The sequence below is a fragment of the Periophthalmus magnuspinnatus genome, chromosome 5 (genome assembly GCF_009829125.3).
Source record: "Periophthalmus magnuspinnatus isolate fPerMag1 chromosome 5, fPerMag1.2.pri, whole genome shotgun sequence".
In the NCBI taxonomy this organism is placed as follows: Eukaryota; Metazoa; Chordata; class Actinopteri; order Gobiiformes; family Gobiidae; genus Periophthalmus; species Periophthalmus magnuspinnatus.
The window spans coordinates 32,760,356-32,782,380 of NC_047130.1; the positions used below are offsets into that span (position 1 = coordinate 32,760,356).

Consider the following 22,025-nt stretch of genomic DNA (forward strand, 5'->3'; position numbering starts at 1 on the left):
CAATACACTAACAAACATTCTGGACTCACAAGTGGCAACAACATAACAGCTGACTGACCTTACCAGACACTGCGTCAAAGGGAACCCCATGACAAACCAGCAACAGAACAAGGGATTCTGGCAGCCCTACTGACCCAGACGAACCTAAGAAAAAGGTAATGCAAAGTAATGCTGAAGCCACTCAATAAAAGCATGTTACATGTTCTGGAACGAAGAGCTATGCTATGAACATTGCCACCATCACAAGCTAAACCAGAGGAATCACAGCCAATCACGGGCTTGTTCACCACTATAGTGGACTCCCAGAGCATCCAAGACACATTCATAAATAGACAACTGACACCTTTCCATGGAAATCGCAAAGAATCACCAACTGACCTGCTGGACTGAAGCATAGGAGAAACACCAGGAGAAGCCCACATTGCACCACTGAGAGTAATACCCGGACATACGCCACTGTACTAACCATTCCAGCTTAAAAATGATGATGAGCCCCCCATGCATCACCCAGAGTGGACTGGCCTGGCTCCTTGCCCTGCTCAAGTACACATGACTCTGCTGTGCTGGGGAGACATACAAGCTGCCATAGTGAGAGTCACTGATGGGACAACTGCAGAAAACATACGCTAAGCAATACAATGAAAGCTCCATGTACCAGTTCAAAATAACACAGGCCTGGTCGCATTCAGGCTCCACCTCTGTAAGAACACTTCCCAACTATGCTCCATGATGGATTGCTGTCCCTTCAGAAGAAGAGTGGTGAAGATTTCCACACATACAAAGAGTCAAGTCACTTTTCTACGACACAACAGGAGACCCCCTGCAGACAGAAACTGGAGCCACAGTGATGTTTTTTTCAGCTCTGGTCAGAGGACTCCCAAAACCAGTTCAAGAACGCCTGAGTGAAGTAGTGGGCCTTCACTCTAAGCCAGAAGAAGAATTTGATATGCAATGTAGGCACTTTGTCTCTAAATGTCTCCAGTCCAACAGTGAACATGAAGAGCAGAAACTAAATATGGAAATGCCTACAACTAGTCAACTTGCTGCAATCAAGATGATACAAAAACAACAACAACAACGAGCTCCACCTGTCCAAAAACCAGTCATACTACAACCGCCAGCTCCTGCTCCAGCCCAAAAGAACCCAGGGGCTATAATCCACACGGCTCCTGGAGAAAGAGGACAAGGAGGAAGAGGAGGAAACATGAATATGCAACCCAATCAATGTTGCAGGTGGTGGATCTGGACATTGGTCAAGAGACTGCCCATTAAAAAACAACAAAGTCAGCCACAACAGGGGCACAATCAAAATTTCATGCAAAATGCTTAGCCACCAAAGCAGGTCCAACTGCAGATACAACCAGCCCCAACCATGATGACACAACAAAGTCTACAACAATATGGACTACCCTAAGCTCCAAGATGACTGTGCTCAATATCCTGATGACTGCAACTGTTTTGATGAATATAATAACTGAAGGGGCCTACAGCCATACCAAGGCCAGTCACTGAAACCGTGGAGAAGCAAACAATGGTGGTCTTGACAAACTGACATATATTTAGTGGATTCAGGAGCCACAGTTTCCTGCATAAGACAGCCATTTCCACTGATTATGAAGACTGTCCATTTCTGGCTGTTTGGTAAAACCAGAACCAAAATTTTCACTCAACCATTGGCAGTAAGCATGAAGGATTTAACTACTGAACATGAATTTCTATACCTACGAGATTGCGAAATCTCACACTGCGAAACAATCTTATGTACAAACTCTCATTGTCTCTAGTTTTCTGTCCAGAAGAACATAAACTACTCACAAAATCACAGACTCTCACATTGATAAGAAGTCTGGAACCAAAGAACCACATCAAGATTTTATATTTATCCCCTGATGTGAGAAGATTTGAAAGCACCCACCACCAGTCTACTGGACACAGGTCTTAACAGATCCGAAGGCAAGAAATGGAAGATGGCACTTGATGAAGACTAGGACAGAGGCAATGGGAAAACGTTCCTTATAATATATCCATGCCTATACCTAGGAACACAAGGCATGGCCCTGGCTGTCACTATACCTGAAGAACTGAAACCCTGCTACAGAGGGGATGAAGAAAGTGCTCCACATGTGTCCCTGGCAATCTCAAAGAATCACAAATAAATCACTGGTATAAAATGACAAAACTGGCGGCCACTATGAACCAATACACCTATCCTCGGATGTCACAAGGATGTAAATATTCTCCAGGATATTTCAATTATTTCTTGAGAAAAAGTGAGACCAATCTCACTCTAAATCCAAAATGCATTCTAATCCAGTATGTGGAAGACATCCTGATAGCTGGTCCAACATCTAAGGATGTGCTACGAGCTCCTGACTCATCTGTCCAAAGGATACAAGGTAAAGCGCCAAAATGTTCAAGTGGTTCACTTCCTGGGATGAGAAATATCCCAAGGAGTGGCAGACAGCAATAAAGACACAGTCTTAACAACACCAAACCAACTGACAGCCCCACTTTGTGACCTCATCAAGCCATTTGGAATGTACAATCCAAGAGCAGAATTAGAATGGAACACAGATGCTGAAGAAGCATTCACAAAGATAAAACAATCTTTCTGCTCTGCATGTGCTCTATGTGTACCACATTTATACTATTCCATTCCACCTGGACACCTGGAAAAACAAGCCTTTGTACAATCTGTTTCAAAACTCTTCTCCCTCCCGATTGTTTCTGGTATAGCACAAACTAGCCAGCCACGATTAAGCCCAACCTGGATGTGCAAGATATACGGCTCACATTGTGTAGAATAACCCTCTAGTGGATCACACAAACCCTGGAATTCTGGCTTATTTGAAATCAAGATTGTTCACGGCTCAAAGAGCAGCATTGCTCAGACACTGAAACAGTCACACATAGTCTATAAACGAGGTAACATCAAGATGGCTTCAAATATGGAAACAGAAGGAACACCACATGTATGTGAGGACAAGGGCAAGACTGAAATGTGTGTACGAACAGACCTACAAACTACACCTCTACCTGGGGCCAAATGTCTGTGGCTTCTGTGATGGATGCTCACAGAGAGTCACTGGTGGTTCCACCATTTCATCATATACTGTGATACAGCAGGACACACAAGGACAACCTCAAGTCCTGGAGGTGCCCTACAACTGTCTGAAAAATGCTCAGTTAACATCTACACGGATTCAGTTTATGCATTTAAAACAGTAACCATCTCGATTTCTGGCTGGATTAGAATTGGCCTCAAATTGGTCGATAGAACTCCAATCAAACTTGAGGAAACAAATCATCGAAGCAGAACAACTACCAAGAAGAGTGGCTATAATATATATCCTTTGTAAACTTATTAAATGACTTATCTCTATGGCTATACCTAAACAACAACCACACACTCAGCTTTTGCATTTGTCTCCCTATGAACCCCTGTTGACGACTGACTTTGAAACACCATGGTTAGCCATGGGAAAAAAAATACATACTTATATAATACATACTACATACACAACTTAAGCAAAAGCAACTGCAATTAAGAAATTTTCATTTCATTACATTCAGTACAGTTTGGCTTTCGTACCCATCACTTCCCAGACACTGCCTTGTGTGTGTTAACAGAAACATAAAGAGCTTGCTGGATAGGAGTCCCAGTTTAACATCTCCAGTCAAGCTCTTCAATGGTTTACATCGTATCTGTCCCAAGGGGAGTATTATTAGTTCATACTGTTGGTTCATGTTGAATCATGTCTGTTCATTAACATGCATTGTGCCAGTCAAATAAATAAATAAATACATACATACATACATACATACATACATACATACATACATACATACGTACGTACATACATACACACACACACACACACCCCCACCCCCACATACACCCCCCCCCCCCCACACACACACACACACACCTACATACATACATACACACCCCGATAGACTTGCACCGCTTAAATATTCTACTAAACAGTAAGCGTTTCTTTCTGCAGCTGCTCTTTGTTTCATCCATGCTGTCCGAGCGTCATACACTATTAATCTGAGTGTCACATATTTTATACAATATTATATGATTTGAAGCTCTGCCAACATTTTACAAAATTATCCATTTGAGATTAATCACTTATACATATCATGTTAGGGCTAAGGTTATAAAACACTCACCTTGTTCGACTTTGCTTTAAATTTCTTAATGTGTAACCCCCACTCTAGGAGAGGTATAAAACACTGGTGCAATCTCACCTTGTATAGACTCTGCTTTGGACATCGCTTTAGACTCTACTTGCTTGAATCTGGATTAGACTCTTTTGAATTTTGCTGGACGCTGCCTTTAACCCAACTGTATTGCTGTAACTAACTATAAAGATCTACAGAATGATTCCTGTGCCTCTGCGCCTGCTCTTCATGCAACAGAACAGAAACTGACACACTCCTCATGTAGTAAATGAGTAGACTGCACACAGAAGGAAACAAAAACAGGTTGACTGTAATGTGTTTAAGAAACAGGCCTTCTCATTCATGTAAAAAAAAAGTTTCATTTGTGAATGCACTTTTCAAATGTAAAACTTTAGCCTATCAGTGGTTTTCCCTCCATGTCCGTGATGATGTCAGAGTGTGTCTCCATGGCGACACAAGCAGCATCTGTTCTGTCATGGTTCAATGAACCCACAACGCAGATTGTGTGGGAAACAGAGGGACACTTTTTACTCAGCACTAAAGACACATGTGACATGACAAACATATAGCACCGGATTTAACCAGATCATGTAAGAACTTGTCCCACTGTCCACCTACAGTATGGTGAGGATATTTAAGATCAGATCAAGAATCAATATATGCATAAGTGTTAAGAATGAAAAAGCTATTGTTTTAATAGTTATTTCAATTATCTGATAACTGCTTCTCAGCCACAAACTCCCTAAACCCCCATATTTATTTATGTGTTTATATTTTGTAATACTTCATGTTAAACAAACAATAAGTCTTTTTTTTTTGTTTACATTTATGAGTTTCAAAATCTTCAGGGATAAACTTGAGCTCAACAGGCCACAATGCTCTGTATTAGAGGAGGTATTTAAATGGTCAGTTGTGATGAGCAAGGGATGAGTGTGGGAAACCAGAGGAGGCACACTCACAGCTGCAGAGGGACTTTTACGGCCCTGGACCTCCAGCTCCTACTACTGTATATGCCTATGTGTTGTCCCTGCTGTCTCTCCATGGACCTCTCCAGGTGGTGCTCCTCCAGCTGGCTGCTAATTGAGAGCAGGCCCCTGCACCTGATTGGAGCAACAATCAAGAGCCTGGCCAATCATGACTTTCCACCTGTGGTGGAAATTCATGACTTTAAAAGGACCCGTCTCCTGCTACTCCTGGCTACTTGGTTCTGGCAGAAACAGCATGCCACTTTTGCTCATTGAGATTCTTCTAAATTGGACTTTGAAATTGTGACTCTCCTAGATTTTTGGTTAATTTTGAGACCCGTTTGTTTTGTGTAGTTGGAACTTTTTAAACTTTTGTTTTGTTAGCTGTGTGTAAGTTACACATTGTAACCTACTCTGTTAAGAGCCCCTTTTTGTTAGTTTTTACTTTAACATTCCTTTTAAAATAAATTATAACTTTAGTTTTACCATTTTCCATCTTGTTTTGTTACTTCCCCTTTTCCTTAGCTGAGCTGGGTTGTAAAAGGGACAATAGATGAAGACCTCTGACCTAAGCACACAGGGCTCATGGGACATTCACCACTCACTCTCCCTCAAGTTTACACCATGTTTTAAACCTGTGTACCTTGTGTTGTCCATGAAACATCTGAAAGTGCAGAATAGGCTGTTGAGTGACTGTACATGCCAAAGTTTAGTGACTGCTGTTTGTGTGAGTGTTAAGTGTCCACCTGCTCCTCAGAGTTGACCCCCGGCCATAACAGCATGTGCCATGCTCCAGCTCCCATTGTCTGTGCTGTGCTCCGATTGGCTGAGAGTGTGAGAAACTAGTCCCAGACCTAGACCCACACATTCATATGGATAGGCCGTCATGCTGACCATGTGTTTCATTGAAACAAGCATTACATTAATCTTAATTTCAATTTAAGTAAACACAAAAAAGTGTTTACAATGACTACATTTGAGGCCAGTAACTGCATAAAATCTTTAAAAAGTCGTAACTCCAACACAGCTCTCACAGCCTGTAGAAGCTATAACTGTTCTATGTACATTTGAATTTTCCCACCAAAAGGTGAGTTCTCATGGGAGGAGCTTCGTCAGAAATGTAAACAAAGTCATGTTTTCTCAGCGTGATTAAAACATGCAGGTCTAATATTGGCCATTATCAAGTGATCTTTGTAATTTAAATGTGTTGGACAGAGAATCATTAGTAAGTCATGTTATTGCTTTAAAACTTGTACAATTTGAGCAACCCCTCTGTGACCATTTTTTCAGTGCAGGCCATTTAGTTATGCATGAGTTTCAACCAAAACTTTATTCTCGTTTAAAATGATGTACACAGAGTATTATTATTTGTATGCATTATGATTAATTAATCATTTTATGTAAAGCATTTTGTGTTACATTGCATACAAATTGTGCTTTGGTTCTACTTTATTACCAGTCAGTATCTAAATATTCCTTTCATTTATCTTAATTTATACAGGGAGAGCCCAATAAGAGTACCAGACTCTCTTTTTTTATGAGCGCCCTGTTAAAATACAGAACAATACAAACAAAAAACAAAACAAATAAATATATAGGTCGATTTAAAACATCAAAATTAATTAAAAATGTTGTAATTATAAATGTTTTCCAACAGATTATTAAACTTCATTACAGGCACCAGTGCATCTGGTTTTGCATATTCTTGAAATATATTACATTTTCGGGAAGCAAAACAACCAAAAGCTTCCACACAGGGTACAGCAATGATCTAGATGCCCGCCTGCAGCGCAGGGACAGCTGGGAGCAGAAAGGAAACTTGGCACGCTTTCAGGACAAAGTGGAGTGTCATTAACAAGCAGCAGCAATGGAGCTAGTTCAGAGTAAAAATTGAATCAATTGGGAAACAGGTACTTTTTACACCAGTGCTCAACCACACACTGATATATAACTGAAGTGAATTTTGTAGAATATATTTCAAATATGGTTTAGCCAATCAGATGCGTTACCTCTAAGTCCCTTATGATGTCAGCATGATTCTCCATGATGACACTTGGAGTATCTGTTCAACAATTTCAACAGGGCTTGAGATTGTGTCGTCACAAATCAGAGAATGTTCAGTAAGCGTGAAGTTAAACTAAACCAACTGAGGATGTAGAAGACTAAATTTAGCATTAACTGAAATGTACATATAGTTACCAAGAGTAGCCTTGTAGGTGATTGCATTGTTTCGGAACTTTTTTATTATGTTTTTTTTTAAATAATAATAATAATAATAAAGTATGAGTCTTGCTTTGTTTTAGTCATCTTTTTGATTGCAATGATATCATTTAATGACCATAATAACTAAAAGAGACATAAATTATATTACACATTACAATTCAATTATTTATTAATACTTGAAAGTGATGATGCATCACAACAACAGCTTGTAGTTTGTACAAGACACAGTGCTCTTACAGAGCAGAGGACACAGTCTTTATAAAAGACACAGTTAATCCTGTTCCAGACCAATGTGGACCTCAACAAGTTCAACAGAAGAGACTTTACAACAGGTCCCACTGACACACACTCTCACCACAATGTGACACAGGTACATTAGAAGCCTTCACTGTTAAAGGAGCAACTACAATATAAAACCAATATAAAAACTTGGTCACCAAATGTGACCAAGTTTACACTTGCTCATGCGCACTGTCATCAAAGAAGAAAAACATACAGCAGAACACTCTCACTTAAAGGGGACTAACATTTTCACACAAAATCATTCAGATTCATACAACATGTATGATAAAGTATCTTTCAAATGAAAGTTGAATATGTCAAATGATTTCAATAGGAAATATATTATTGACAATCCATGACTTCTGCTAACACAGAAGAAAATGTCTTAAATTCGATAGAACTTTTCAGTTGAAGAACTTTTTGAATTCAAGTAAATTCAGTCCAGTCTTGACCAACATTTCCACAGGAAATGCAACATGTAATACAAAACATCCGTCCAAGAGATTTTTAAATGCAGAAGAACTCTGAGGATCTCAAACCAGTGTGGTCATTTAAAAAGGGATCCAGTAACTAACAATCAATAACAAACAGTAGGTCTGCATGAAGAGTTCATGTCATTATTTTTATTCAGTAATATGAATGTTTATTTTTAATATTTTCAAAATCTTACTGCAGTTTTCAACATGAATCATAAATTTCCCTTGAATATACCTTGCCAATTGTCATTTCAAATTGTTACAAGTTACCAATAGAGAGCTATGTATCATTGAAATTGTTTTTATGTTTTATCCTTCTATATAGTACACACTAGATAATGGTATGACTTTTAAAAAAGGGAGGATACTGGATGTATGTGAGTGTGTTCAAAATCATGCCTATTGTCTCTTATTCACATATGCAATTTTCTTTTTAAATGTCCATTTTAGTTATATCTTCTGTAAGTAGACTTAGCAACTTACCATTTAAGACTGCTGTTCCTGTTCTTTCCTCACTTCAAGTGCTGTTACAAATCTGACATTTTTGCTCAACTAGAGTCAAACGTTCTAAAAACAACTTTAGAACTAAATAGAATCATCAGAGCTCCTCCACTGTGATCCTTTAGTGAAGAGAGCACTAGTAAACGATTTTTTGAAGCAAAAAAGCAGCATTTCAGCAATTCCGTTAAAATCTACAAACTATCGTAATAAAAATCATGCCGTAATTTTTTTGACGTTTGAGAGTTTTAGAATCTTCAGGGATAAACTTGAGTTCAACAGGCCACAATGCTCTGTATTAGAGGAGGTATTTAAATGGTCAGTTGTGATGAGGTGACTAATGGAGCACACTTCTTTTGTTAGTGCAGTGAAAGGCAGAGTGTGGGAAACCAGAGGAGACACACTCACAGCCGCAGAGGGACAATAGATGAAGACCTCTGACCTAAGCACACAGGACACATGGGACATTCACTACTCACTCTCCCTCAAGTTAACACCATGTTTTAAACCTGTGTACCTTGTGCTTGTCCATGAAGCACCTGTATGTGCAGAATAGAATGCTTGAGTGACTGTACATGCCATAGTTTAGTGACTGCTGTTTGCAGCTGAGATGAGGAGGAGTGTGAAGTGTCCACCTGCTCCTCAGAGTTGACCCCGGGCCGTAACAGCATGTGCCATGCTCCAGCTCCCGTTGTCTGTGCTGTGCTCTGATTGGCTGAGAGTGTGAGAAACTAGTCCCAGACCTAGACCCACACATTCATATGGAGATGTGGCTCTATAAATATGAGGCTGAAGGAGCACATAGCAGACTCTCTCTACAGAGCTCTACAGCTCACATCCACACATGGCTCCTACAATCACTGCAGCAATGGGCCCCTCTCAGGAGTACCTCAGTGTCTCTCACAAGGTAAAACCAGTTTCATTCTTCTACTGAGGCTTTTATCAGCCCTCTATAGTTTGAGTCATTTCTGTAGAGCAAACCAACTCATGTGTGTCTTGTTGTTGCAGTTGCGAAAGCCTATGGGGGAGAAGCTGTGCAGAGAGAGGATCAACAGCAGTACTGAGCACCTCAAGTCTCTCCTGTGTGCAGAGTTCCTCCAACAACAGCCAGACTCCAAGCTGGAGAAAGAAGACGTCCTGGAGATGACCGTCACTGTGCTCACATGTCTGCAGCAGCAGAATAAGACACACTTCCCGTCCCAGAGCCACACGAAGAGCCATCAGCAGAGCCACTGCACTGAGTTGTACAACCACAACACCACCTGCAAAGACAAGAGTCCAGTGAGCAGCTCCCCCTGGAGGCCGTGGTAGAGCCTGCACTGTGCTCAGACTGACACAGTAACTATAGACCACACTGGTTTGAGATCCTCAGAGTTCTTCTGCATTTAAAAATCTCTTGGACGGATGTTTTGTATTAGTAAGACATGTTGCATTTCCTGTGGAAAAAAGTCAAAAAGTTCTTCAACTGAAAAGTTGTGCCCGATTCAAGACATTTTCTTCTGTGTTAGCAGAAGTCATGGATTGTCAATAATATATTTCCTATTGAATTCGTTTGACATATTCAACTTTCATTTGAAAGATACTTTATCATACATGTTGTATGAATCTGAATGATTTTGTGTTGTTTTAAACAGAAGCAAATGTCATGTCACACATTAGTTTTATAATGAGTATTTCTCCTGTAAGTGGGAGTGTTCTGCTGTATGTTATTTTCCTCTGATGAAATCTGTGCTTGATCCAGTGTAAACTTGGTCACATATTGGTTTTATGTTGTAGTTGCTCCTTTAACAGTGAAGGCTTCTAATGTACCTGTGTCACATTGTGGTGACAGTGTGTGTCAGTGGGACCTGTTGTAAAGTCTCTTCTGTTGAACTTGTTGAGGTCCACATTGGTCTGGAACAGGATTAACTGTGTCTTTTATAAAGACTGTGTCCTCTGCTCTGTAAGAGCACTGTGTCTTGTACAAACTACAAGCTGTTGTTGTGATGCATCATCATTGTTTTTCTGAGGTTTTTTTTAAATTAAACCTTTTTAACACTTTGATTTGGGATCTTTCATTTCAGAATTGTTTTTCATCCATACATTATTTCCCAGCCTTTCACAAAATTAGTTTAACTTTTGGAGTGGTGGGATGACAAAACATTTTTTTAGAATGGGTACTTGAAAGTTTTTTTAATAGAAATGATGCAAAGAATGCCTTTCAATTAATGTGTTATTAAAGGAAGGTATTTCTTATCATTATAGTGTAAATATAAATAATATTACCTAAAACAGTTCCAAAGATATACTTTTAAACACAGTCATAACATAAACTTGCAGCTGCTATCAGCTGACACAGATGGATCAGTCAAATGTATGGACCCAAAACATTTAAGACATTACATATCTATAATTGATACCTACATTTATTTTATAAGTATCAGTATCTGCATCACAGTATCAATTTTAGTATTAAGTAGTATTGACAAACATAGACCCATTACTCTCATCATTACTACTTTGTTCTGAGTAGTCTACAGCTCTCATATGTTTTGTTCTTTGACCTCATATAGACTTATAAAAATCACACTATGCGGGCCTACAATAGCTGACATGGTATAGTCTTATTGTTGTGTTTTTGGGCAAGACACTTTGCTCACGTTGCTCTGAAAGACAGATGTGGGTAAGTGATCGGTGGAGACAGGCTATTAGCATATTATGGACATGGATAGATAGCCATGGACCTGTTAGACAGCAACAGAACAACAGCTATGGCAATCTGACCAACATGAGCCCAGCAAGGATATAGTGTAGGTCTCGTCTTTAATCCTTGTTCTCTGGTACAACATCACATTTAATATTATCCTGTTAATTTACACTGGACATTAAAACAAGCAAAGGAAACAAACTAATAAAAGCCCTGTGCTTCGTCTTGACTGAACTGAAAAAGCAATCTTGAAAAACGCTTAGAGATGTAACAATAACCGAAATATAAAGACACTAAATCATCCAATGTGTCACAGTAATATCGTGGGCTATCAGATATATTCAATTACAAGCACTATTGCTTAAAAGCATTGTTATGGCACAGTAGTTATAAAAAAAACATAGACCAGTATTTTTTACTCTGTTTCCGTGAAGACACCATGAAGAAATAAGTGTTAATAAGCACGTACTTATTTGGATTATGACTGAAAATATTTGCACCATAGTATTTTGAAGGAATTTTTAAAATGAAAAATAGCATTTCAGCAATTCCGTTAAAGTCTCCAAACTATCGTGATAAAAATAATACCGTGAGATTCATATCGTGATAATATCGTACTGAGAGATTTGGATATTGTTACATCCCTAGTAATGCTTTGCATTCATTAGCCTGGTGATTGTGGATGTTTATGTTCTAATATAGATGTAATTTGAGGTTTAACAAAACAACATATTTTTGGTTTACAATTTCAGTGATGAAATGATGAAAAAACGAATTATTTTGTTCTTATGATGTAGTAATTGTATCGGACCGTCAGAGCTCCTCCATTATGATCCGTTAGTGATGAAAGAACCAGCAAATGTATTAGTGACATGAAAAAGAGAACAATACGTGCATTTTAAAGTTAGCTGAGGGCCAAACTTTTTCCTGTTGGTTTGAAAAGACGGGTTTATAAAAGCCTTAGTGGCTAAAATAATTAGTATAAATACAACAGCAGAATAACAGAGAATGAGCTTTATTCCTGACAGGACATTACTGTTAAACAAGAGAATTTGAATAGAACAATACTTGTTTTGGTCATGCGAATCACACTTTGTCTTACTGTTAATGAAGGGTTCAGATAAACACTCCTCATGTAGTAAATGAGTGAGATAGACTGCACACAGAAGGAAACAAAAAACGGTTAACTGCAGTGTGTCTAACAAACAGGCTTTCTCATCATGTAAAAAGTTACACTTGTGAATACACTTTTCAAATGTAAATCTTTAGACAATCTGAGGTTTTCCCTCCAAGTCCCTGATGATGTCAGAGTGTGTATCCATGACGACACTGGTAGCATCTGTTCCTCAGGGCCGTCATGGTTCAATGAAACCACAACACAAAGAGTGTGTGGGAAACAGAGGGACACTTTTTACTCAGCACTAAAGACACATGTGACATGACAAACATCTGGCACCGGATTTAACCAGATCATGTAAGAACTTGTCCCACTGTCCACCTACAGTATGGTGAGGATATTTAAGATCAGATAAAGAATCAATATATGCATAAGTGTTAAGAATGAAAAACATATTGTTTTAATAGTTATTTCAATTATCTGATAACTGCTTCTCAGCCACAAACTTCCTAAACCCCCATATTTATTTATGTGTGTATATTTTGTAATACTTCATGTTAAAACTTACAAAAATCAGCCTTTTTCTTTTTTTTCTTTTTTTTTTTTTTATGTTTGTGAGTTTCAGAATCTTCAGGGATAAACTTGAGTTCAACAGGCCACAATGCTCTGTATTAGAGGAGGTATTTAAATGGTCAGTTGTGATGAGGTGACTAATGGAGCACACTTCTTTTGTTAGTGCAGTGAAAGGCAGAGTGTGGGAAACCAGAGGAGACACACTCACAGCCGCAGAGGGACAATAGATGAAGACCTCTGACCTAAGCACACAGGACACATGGGACATTCACTACTCACTCTCCCTCAAGTTAACACCATGTTTTAAACCTGTGTACCTTGTGCTTGTCCATGAAGCACCTGTATGTGCAGAATAGAATGTTTGAGTGACTGTACATGCCATAGTTTAGTGACTGCTGTTTGCAGCTGAGATGAGGAGGAGTGTGAAGTGTCCACCTGCTCCTCAGAGTTGACCCCGGACCATAACAGCATGTGCCATGCTCCAGCTCCCATTGTCTGTGCTGTGCTCTGATTGGCTGAGAGTGTGAGAAACTAGTCCCAGACCTAGACCCACACATTCATATGGAGATGTGGCTCTATAAATATGAGGCTGAAGGAGCACATAGCAGACTCTCTCTACAGAGCTCTACAGCTCACATCCACACATGGCTCCTACAATCACTGCAGCAATGGGCCCCTCTCAGGAGTACCTCAGTGTCTCTCACAAGGTAAAACCAGTTTCATTCTTCTACTGAGGCTTTTATCAGCCCTCTATAGTTTGAGTCATTTCTGTAGAGCAAACCAACTCATGTGTGTCTTGTTGTTGCAGTTGCGAAAGCCTATGGGGGAGAAGCTGCGCAGAGAGAGGATCAACAGCAGTACTGAGCACCTCAAGTCTCTCCTGTGTGCAGAGTTCCTCCAACAACAGCCAGACTCCAAGCTAGAGAAAGCAGACATCCTGGAGATGACCGTCACTGTGCTCACATGTCTGCAGCAGCAGAATAAGACACACTTCCCGTCCCAGAGCCACATGAAGAGCCTTCAGCAGAGCCACTGCACTGAGTTGTACAACCACAACACCACCTGCAAAGACAAGAGTCCAGTGAGCAGCTCCCCCTGGAGGCCGTGGTAGAGCCTGCACTGTGCTCAGACTGACACAGTAACTATAGACCACACTGGTTTGAGATCCTCAGAGTTCTTCTGCATTTAAAAATCTCTTGGACGGATGTTTTGTATTAGTAAGACATGTTGCATTTCCTGTGGAAATGTTGGTCAAGACTGGACTGAATTTACTTGAATTCAAAAAGTTCTTCAACTGAAAAGTTCTATCGAATTTAAGACATTTTCTTCTGTGTTAGCAGAAGTCATGGATTGTCAATAATATATTTCCTATTGAAATCATTTGACATATTCAACTTTCATTTGAAAGATACTTTATCATACATGTTGTATGAATCTGAATGATTTTGTGTTGTTTTAAACAGAAGCAAATGTCATGTCACACATTAGTTTTATAATGAGTATTTCTCCTGTAAGTGGGAGTGTTCTGCTGTATGTTATTTTCCTCTGATGAAATCTGTGCTTGATCCAGTGTAAACTTGGTCACATATTGGTTTTATGTTGTAGTTGCTCCTTTAACAGTGAAGGCTTCTAATGTACCTGTGTCACATTGTGGTGACAGTGTGTGTCAGTGGGACCTGTTGTAAAGTCTCTTCTGTTGAACTTGTTGAGGTCCACATTGGTCTGGAACAGGATTAACTGTGTCTTTTATAAAGACTGTGTCCTCTGCTCTGTAAGAGCACTGTGTCTTGTACAAACTACAAGCTGTTGTTGTGATGCATCATCATTGTTTTTCTGAGGTTTTTTTTAAATTAAACCTTTTTAACACTTTGATTTGGGATCTTTCATTTCAGAATTGTTTTTCATCCATACATTATTTCCCAGCCTTTCACAAAATTAGTTTAACTTTTGGAGTGGTGGGATGACAAAACATTTTTTTAGAATGGGTACTTGAAAGTTTTTTTAATAGAAATGATGCAAAGAATGCCTTTCAATTAATGTGTTATTAAAGGAAGGTATTTCTTATCATTATAGTGTAAATATAAATAATATTACCTAAAACAGTTCCAAAGATATACTTTTAAACACAGTCATAACATAAACTTGCAGCTGCTATCAGCTGACACAGATGGATCAGTCAAATGTATGGACCCAAAACATTTAAGACATTACATATCTATAATTGATACCTACATTTATTTTATAAGTATCAGTATCTGCATCACAGTATCAATTTTAGTATTAAGTAGTATTGACAAACATAGACCCATTACTCTCATCATTACTACTTTGTTCTGAGTAGTCTACAGCTCTCATATGTTTTGTTCTTTGACCTCATATAGACTTATAAAAATCACACTATGCGGGCCTACAATAGCTGACATGGTATAGTCTTATTGTTGTGTTTTTGGGCAAGACACTTTGCTCACGTTGCTCTGAAAGACAGATGTGGGTAAGTGATCGGTGGAGACAGGCTATTAGCATATTATGGACATGGATAGATAGCCATGGACCTGTTAGACAGCAACAGAACAACAGCTATGGCAATCTGACCAACATGAGCCCAGCAAGGATATAGTGTAGGTCTCGTCTTTAATCCTTGTTCTCTGGTACAACATCACATTTAATATTATCCTGTTAATTTACACTGGACATTAAAACAAGCAAAGGAAACAAACTAATAAAAGCCCTGTGCTTTGTCTTGACTGAACTGAAAAAGCAATCTTGATATAACGCTTAGAGATGTAACAATAACCGAAATATAAAGACACTAAATCATCCAATGTGTCACAGTAATATCGTGGGCTATCAGATATATTCAATTACAAGCACTATTGCTTAAAAGCATTGTTATGGCACAGTAGTTATAAAAAAAACATAGACCAGTATTTTTTACTCTGTTTCCGTGAAGACACCATGAAGAAATAAGTGTTAATAAGCACGTACTTATTTGGATTATGACTGAAAATATTTGCACCATAGTATTTTGAAGGAATTTTTAAAATGAAAAATAGCATTTCAGCAATTCCGTTAAAGTCTCCAAACTATCGTGATAAAAATAATACCGTGAGATTCATATCGTGATAATATCGTACTGAGAGATTTGGATATTGTTACATCCCTAGTAATGCTTTGCATTCATTAGCCTGGTGATTGTGGATGTTTATGTTCTAATATAGATGTAATTTGAGGTTTAACAAAACAACATATTTTTGGTTTACAATTTCAGTGATGAAATGATGAAAAAACGAATTATTTTGTTCTTATGATGTAGTAATTGTATTGGACCGTCAGAGCTCCTCCATTATGATCCGTTAGTGATGAAAGAACCAGCAAATGTATTAGTGACATGAAAAAGAGAACAATACGTGCATTTTAAAGTTAGCTGAGGGCCAAACTTTTTCCTGTTGGTTTGAAAAGACGGGTTTATAAAAGCCTTAGTGGCTAAAATAATTAGTATAAATACAACAGCAGAATAACAGAGAATGAGCTTTATTCCTGACAGGACATTACTGTTAAACAAGAGAATTTGAATAGAACAATACTTGTTTTGGTCATGCGAATCACACTTTGTCTTACTGTTAATGAAGGGTTCAGATAAACACTCCTCATGTAGTAAATGAGTGAGATAGACTGCACACAGAAGGAAACAAAAAACGGTTAACTGCAGTGTGTCTAACAAACAGGCTTTCTCATCATGTAAAAAGTTACACTTGTGAATACACTTTTCAAATGTAAATCTTTAGCCAATCGGAGGTTTTCCCTCCAAGTCCCTGATGATGTCAGAGTGTGTATCCATGACGACACTGGTAGCATCTGTTCCTCAGGGCCGTCATGGTTCAATGAAACCACAACACAAAGAGTGTGTGGGAAACAGAGGGACACTTTTTACTCAGCACTAAAGACACATGTGACATGACAAACATCTGGCACCGGATTTAACCAGATCATGTAAGAACTTGTCCCACTGTCCACCTACAGTATGGTGAGGATATTTAAGATCAGATAAAGAATCAATATATGCATAAGTGTTAAGAATGAAAAAGATATTGTTTTAATAGTTATTTCAATTATCTGATAACTGCTTCTCAGCCACAAACTCCCTAAACCCCCATATTTATTTATGTGTGTATATTTTGTAATACGTCATGTTAAAACTTGCAACAAACAATAAGTTGTTTTTGTTTTGTTTTTTTTTTACGTTTGTGAGTTTCAGAATCTTCAGGGATAAACTTGAGTTCAACAGGCCACAATGCTCTGTATTAGAGGAGGTATTTAAATGGTCAGTTGTGATGAGGTGACTAATGGAGCACACTTCTTTTGTTAGTGCAGTGAAAGGCAGAGTGTGGGAAACCAGAGGAGACACACTCACAGCCGCAGAGGGACAATAGATGAAGACCTCTGACCTAAGCACACAGGACACATGGGACATTCACTACTCACTCTCCCTCAAGTTAACACCATGTTTTAAACCTGTGTACCTTGTGCTTGTCCATGAAGCACCTGTATGTGCAGAATAGAATGTTTGAGTGACTGTACATGCCATAGTTTAGTGACTGCTGTTTGCAGCTGAGATGAGGAGGAGTGTGAAGTGTCCACCTGCTCCTCAGAGTTGACCCCGGACCATAACAGCATGTGCCATGCTCCAGCTCCCATTGTCTGTGCTGTGCTCTGATTGGCTGAGAGTGTGAGAAACTAGTCCCAGACCTAGACCCACACATTCATATGGAGATGTGGCTCTATAAATATGAGGCTGAAGGAGCACATAGCAGACTCTCTCTACAGAGCTCTACAGCTCACATCCACACATGGCTCCTACAATCACTGCAGCAATGGGCCCCTCTCAGGAGTACCTCAGTGTCTCTCACAAGGTAAAACCAGTTTCATTCTTCTACTGAGGCTTTTATCAGCCCTCTATAGTTTGAGTCATTTCTGTAGAGCAAACCAACTCATGTGTGTCTTGTTGTTGCAGTTGCGAAAGCCTATGGGGGAGAAGCTGCGCAGAGAGAGGATCAACAGCAGTACTGAGCACCTCAAGTCTCTCCTGTGTGCAGAGTTCCTCCAACAACAGCCAGACTCCAAGCTAGAGAAAGCAGACATCCTGGAGATGACCGTCACTGTGCTCACATGTCTGCAGCAGCAGAATAAGACACACTTCCCGTCCCAGAGCCACATGAAGAGCCTTCAGCAGAGCCACTGCACTGAGTTGTACAACCACAACACCACCTGCAAAGACAAGAGTCCAGTGAGCAGCTCCCCCTGGAGGCCGTGGTAGAGCCTGCACTGTGCTCAGACTGACACAGTAACTATAGACCACACTGGTTTGAGATCCTCAGAGTTCTTCTGCATTTAAAAATCTCTTGGACGGATGTTTTGTATTAGTAAGACATGTTGCATTTCCTGTGGAAATGTTGGTCAAGACTGGACTGAATTTACTTGAATTCAAAAAGTTCTTCAACTGAAAAGTTCTATCGAATTTAAGACATTTTCTTCTGTGTTAGCAGAAGTCATGGATTGTCAATAATATATTTCCTATTGAAATCATTTGACATATTCAACTTTCATTTGAAAGATACTTTATCATACATGTTGTATGAATCTGAATGATTTTGTGTTGTTTTAAACAGAAGCAAATGTCATGTCACACATTAGTTTTATAATGAGTATTTCTCCTGTAAGTGGGAGTGTTCTGCTGTATGTTATTTTCCTCTGATGAAATCTGTGCTTGATCCAGTGTAAACTTGGTCACATATTGGTTTTATGTTGTAGTTGCTCCTTTAACAGTGAAGGCTTCTAATGTACCTGTGTCACATTGTGGTGACAGTGTGTGTCAGTGGGACCTGTTGTAAAGTCTCTTCTGTTGAACTTGTTGAGGTCCACATTGGTCTGGAACAGGATTAACTGTGTCTTTTATAAAGACTGTGTCCTCTGCTCTGTAAGAGCACTGTGTCTTGTACAAACTACAAGCTGTTGTTGTGATGCATCATCATTGTTTTTCTGAGGTTTTTTTTAAATTAAACCTTTTTAACACTTTGATTTGGGATCTTTCATTTCAGAATTGTTTTTCATCCATACATTATTTCCCAGCCTTTCACAAAATTAGTTTAACTTTTGGAGTGGTGGGATGACAAAACATTTTTTTAGAATGGGTACTTGAAAGTTTTTTTAATAGAAATGATGCAAAGAATGCCTTTCAATTAATGTGTTATTAAAGGAAGGTATTTCTTATCATTATAGTGTAAATATAAATAATATTACCTAAAACAGTTCCAAAGATATACTTTTAAACACAGTCATAACATAAACTTGCAGCTGCTATCAGCTGACACAGATGGATCAGTCAAATGTATGGACCCAAAACATTTAAGACATTACATATCTATAATTGATACCTACATTTATTTTATAAGTATCAGTATCTGCATCACAGTATCAATTTTAGTATTAAGTAGTATTGACAAACATAGACCCATTACTCTCATCATTACTACTTTGTTCTGAGTAGTCTACAGCTCTCATATGTTTTGTTCTTTGACCTCATATAGACTTATAAAAATCACACTATGCGGGCCTACAATAGCTGACATGGTATAGTCTTATTGTTGTGTTTTTGGGCAAGACACTTTGCTCACGTTGCTCTGAAAGACAGATGTGGGTAAGTGATCGGTGGAGACAGGCTATTAGCATATTATGGACATGGATAGATAGCCATGGACCTGTTAGACAGCAACAGAACAACAGCTATGGCAATCTGACCAACATGAGCCCAGCAAGGATATAGTGTAGGTCTCGTCTTTAATCCTTGTTCTCTGGTACAACATCACATTTAATATTATCCTGTTAATTTACACTGGACATTAAAACAAGCAAAGGAAACAAACTAATAAAAGCCCTGTGCTTTGTCTTGACTGAACTGAAAAAGCAATCTTGATATAACGCTTAGAGATGTAACAATAACCGAAATATAAAGACACTAAATCATCCAATGTGTCACAGTAATATCGTGGGCTATCAGATATATTCAATTACAAGCACTATTGCTTAAAAGCATTGTTATGGCACAGTAGTTATAAAAAAAACATAGACCAGTATTTTTTACTCTGTTTCCGTGAAGACACCATGAAGAAATAAGTGTTAATAAGCACGTACTTATTTGGATTATGACTGAAAATATTTGCACCATAGTATTTTGAAGGAATTTTTAAAATGAAAAATAGCATTTCAGCAATTCCGTTAAAGTCTCCAAACTATCGTGATAAAAATAATACCGTGAGATTCATATCGTGATAATATCGTACTGAGAGATTTGGATATTGTTACATCCCTAGTAATGCTTTGCATTCATTAGCCTGGTGATTGTGGATGTTTATGTTCTAATATAGATGTAATTTGAGGTTTAACAAAACAACATATTTTTGGTTTACAATTTCAGTGATGAAATGATGAAAAAACGAATTATTTTGTTCTTATGATGTAGTAATTGTATTGGACCGTCAGAGCTCCTCCATTATGATCCGTTAGTGATGAAAGAACCAGCAAATGTATTAGTGACATGAAAAAGAGAACAATACGTGCATTTTAAAGTTAGCTGAGGGCCAAACTTTTTCCTGTTGGTTTGAAAAGACGGGTTTATAAAAGCCTTAGTGGCTAAAATAATTAGTATAAATACAACAGCAGAATAACAGAGAATGAGCTTTATTCCTGACAGGACATTACTGTTAAACAAGAGAATTTGAATAGAACAATACTTGTTTTGGTCATGCGAATCACACTTTGTCTTACTGTTAATGAAGGGTTCAGATAAACACTCCTCATGTAGTAAATGAGTGAGATAGACTGCACACAGAAGGAAACAAAAAACGGTTAACTGCAGTGTGTCTAACAAACAGGCTTTCTCATCATGTAAAAAGTTACACTTGTGAATACACTTTTCAAATGTAAATCTTTAGCCAATCGGAGGTTTTCCCTCCAAGTCCCTGATGATGTCAGAGTGTGTATCCATGACGACACTGGTAGCATCTGTTCCTCAGGGCCGTCATGGTTCAATGAAACCACAACACAAAGAGTGTGTGGGAAACAGAGGGACACTTTTTACTCAGCACTAAAGACACATGTGACATGACAAACATCTGGCACCGGATTTAACCAGATCATGTAAGAACTTGTCCCACTGTCCACCTACAGTATGGTGAGGATATTTAAGATCAGATAAAGAATCAATATATGCATAAGTGTTAAGAATGAAAAAGATATTGTTTTAATAGTTATTTCAATTATCTGATAACTGCTTCTCAGCCACAAACTCCCTAAACCCCCATATTTATTTATGTGTGTATATTTTGTAATACGTCATGTTAAAACTTGCAACAAACAATAAGTTGTTTTTGTTTTGTTTTTTTTTACGTTTGTGAGTTTCAGAATCTTCAGGGATAAACTTGAGTTCAACAGGCCACAATGCTCTGTATTAGAGGAGGTATTTAAATGGTCAGTTGTGATGAGGTGACTAATGGAGCACACTTCTTTTGTTAGTGCAGTGAAAGGCAGAGTGTGGGAAACCAGAGGAGACACACTCACAGCCGCAGAGGGACAATAGATGAAGACCTCTGACCTAAGCACACAGGACACATGGGACATTCACCACTCACTCTCCCTCAAGTTAACACCATGTTTTAAACCTGTGTACCTTGTGCTTGTCCATGAAGCACCTGTATGTGCAGAATAGAATGCTTGAGTGACTGTACATGCCATAGTTTAGTGACTGCTGTTTGCAGCTGAGATGAGGAGGAGTGTGAAGTGTCCACCTGCTCCTCAGAGTTGACCCCGGACCATAACAGCATGTGCCATGCTCCAGCTCCCATTGTCTGTGCTGTGCTCTGATTGGCTGAGAGTGTGAGAAACTAGTCCCAGACCTAGACCCACACATTCATATGGAGATGTGGCTCTATAAATATGAGGCTGAATGAGCACATAGCAGA

General features: G+C 38.8%; 4 protein-coding genes across 4 annotated transcripts in view; 3 read left to right on the top strand and 1 right to left on the bottom strand.

The window, feature by feature from the left end:
- The window catches only part of agtrap (angiotensin II receptor-associated protein), a 106,173-nt gene that overhangs the window by 59,469 nt on the left and 24,679 nt on the right, over window positions 1-22,025 (bottom strand). The window lies entirely within an intron of this gene.
- On the top strand, window positions 9,474-9,946 carry LOC117371642 (transcription factor HES-5-like). Its single transcript, XM_033967336.2, has 2 exons — window positions 9,474-9,542; window positions 9,644-9,946. The coding sequence occupies exons 1-2, from the start codon at window positions 9,480-9,482 to the stop codon at window positions 9,944-9,946; spliced, it is 366 nt and encodes a 121-aa protein (XP_033823227.1). The 5' UTR covers window positions 9,474-9,479.
- Window positions 13,545-14,477, top strand: LOC117371301 (transcription factor HES-5-like). The gene is made up of 2 exons (XM_033966949.2): window positions 13,545-13,718; window positions 13,820-14,477. The coding sequence occupies exons 1-2, from the start codon at window positions 13,656-13,658 to the stop codon at window positions 14,120-14,122; spliced, it is 366 nt and encodes a 121-aa protein (XP_033822840.1). The 5' UTR covers window positions 13,545-13,655; the 3' UTR covers window positions 14,123-14,477.
- On the top strand, window positions 16,848-18,680 carry LOC117371315 (transcription factor HES-5-like). Its single transcript, XM_033966966.2, has 3 exons — window positions 16,848-16,887; window positions 17,836-17,921; window positions 18,023-18,680. Exons 1-3 carry the CDS (start codon window positions 16,848-16,850, stop codon window positions 18,323-18,325), a joined length of 429 nt encoding a protein of 142 aa, XP_033822857.2. The 3' UTR covers window positions 18,326-18,680.

Bases quoted from the DNA above. Each gene is read 5' to 3' on its own strand.
- LOC117371301 (XM_033966949.2), top strand. From the start codon at position 13,656: ATGGCTCCTACAATCACTGCAGCAATGGGCCCCTCTCAGGAGTACCTC. The intron at 13,719-13,819 runs GTAAAACCAGTT...TTGTTGTTGCAG, and splicing joins ACCTCAGTGTCTCTCACAAG to TTGCGAAAGCCTATGGGGGA.
- LOC117371315 (XM_033966966.2), top strand. From the start codon at position 16,848: ATGACGACACTGGTAGCATCTGTTCCTCAGGGCCGTCATG. The intron at 16,888-17,835 runs GTTCAATGAAAC...CTCTCTCTACAG, and splicing joins TGTTCCTCAGGGCCGTCATG to AGCTCTACAGCTCACATCCA. The intron at 17,922-18,022 runs GTAAAACCAGTT...TTGTTGTTGCAG, and splicing joins ACCTCAGTGTCTCTCACAAG to TTGCGAAAGCCTATGGGGGA.
- LOC117371642 (XM_033967336.2), top strand. From the start codon at position 9,480: ATGGCTCCTACAATCACTGCAGCAATGGGCCCCTCTCAGGAGTACCTC. The intron at 9,543-9,643 runs GTAAAACCAGTT...TTGTTGTTGCAG, and splicing joins ACCTCAGTGTCTCTCACAAG to TTGCGAAAGCCTATGGGGGA.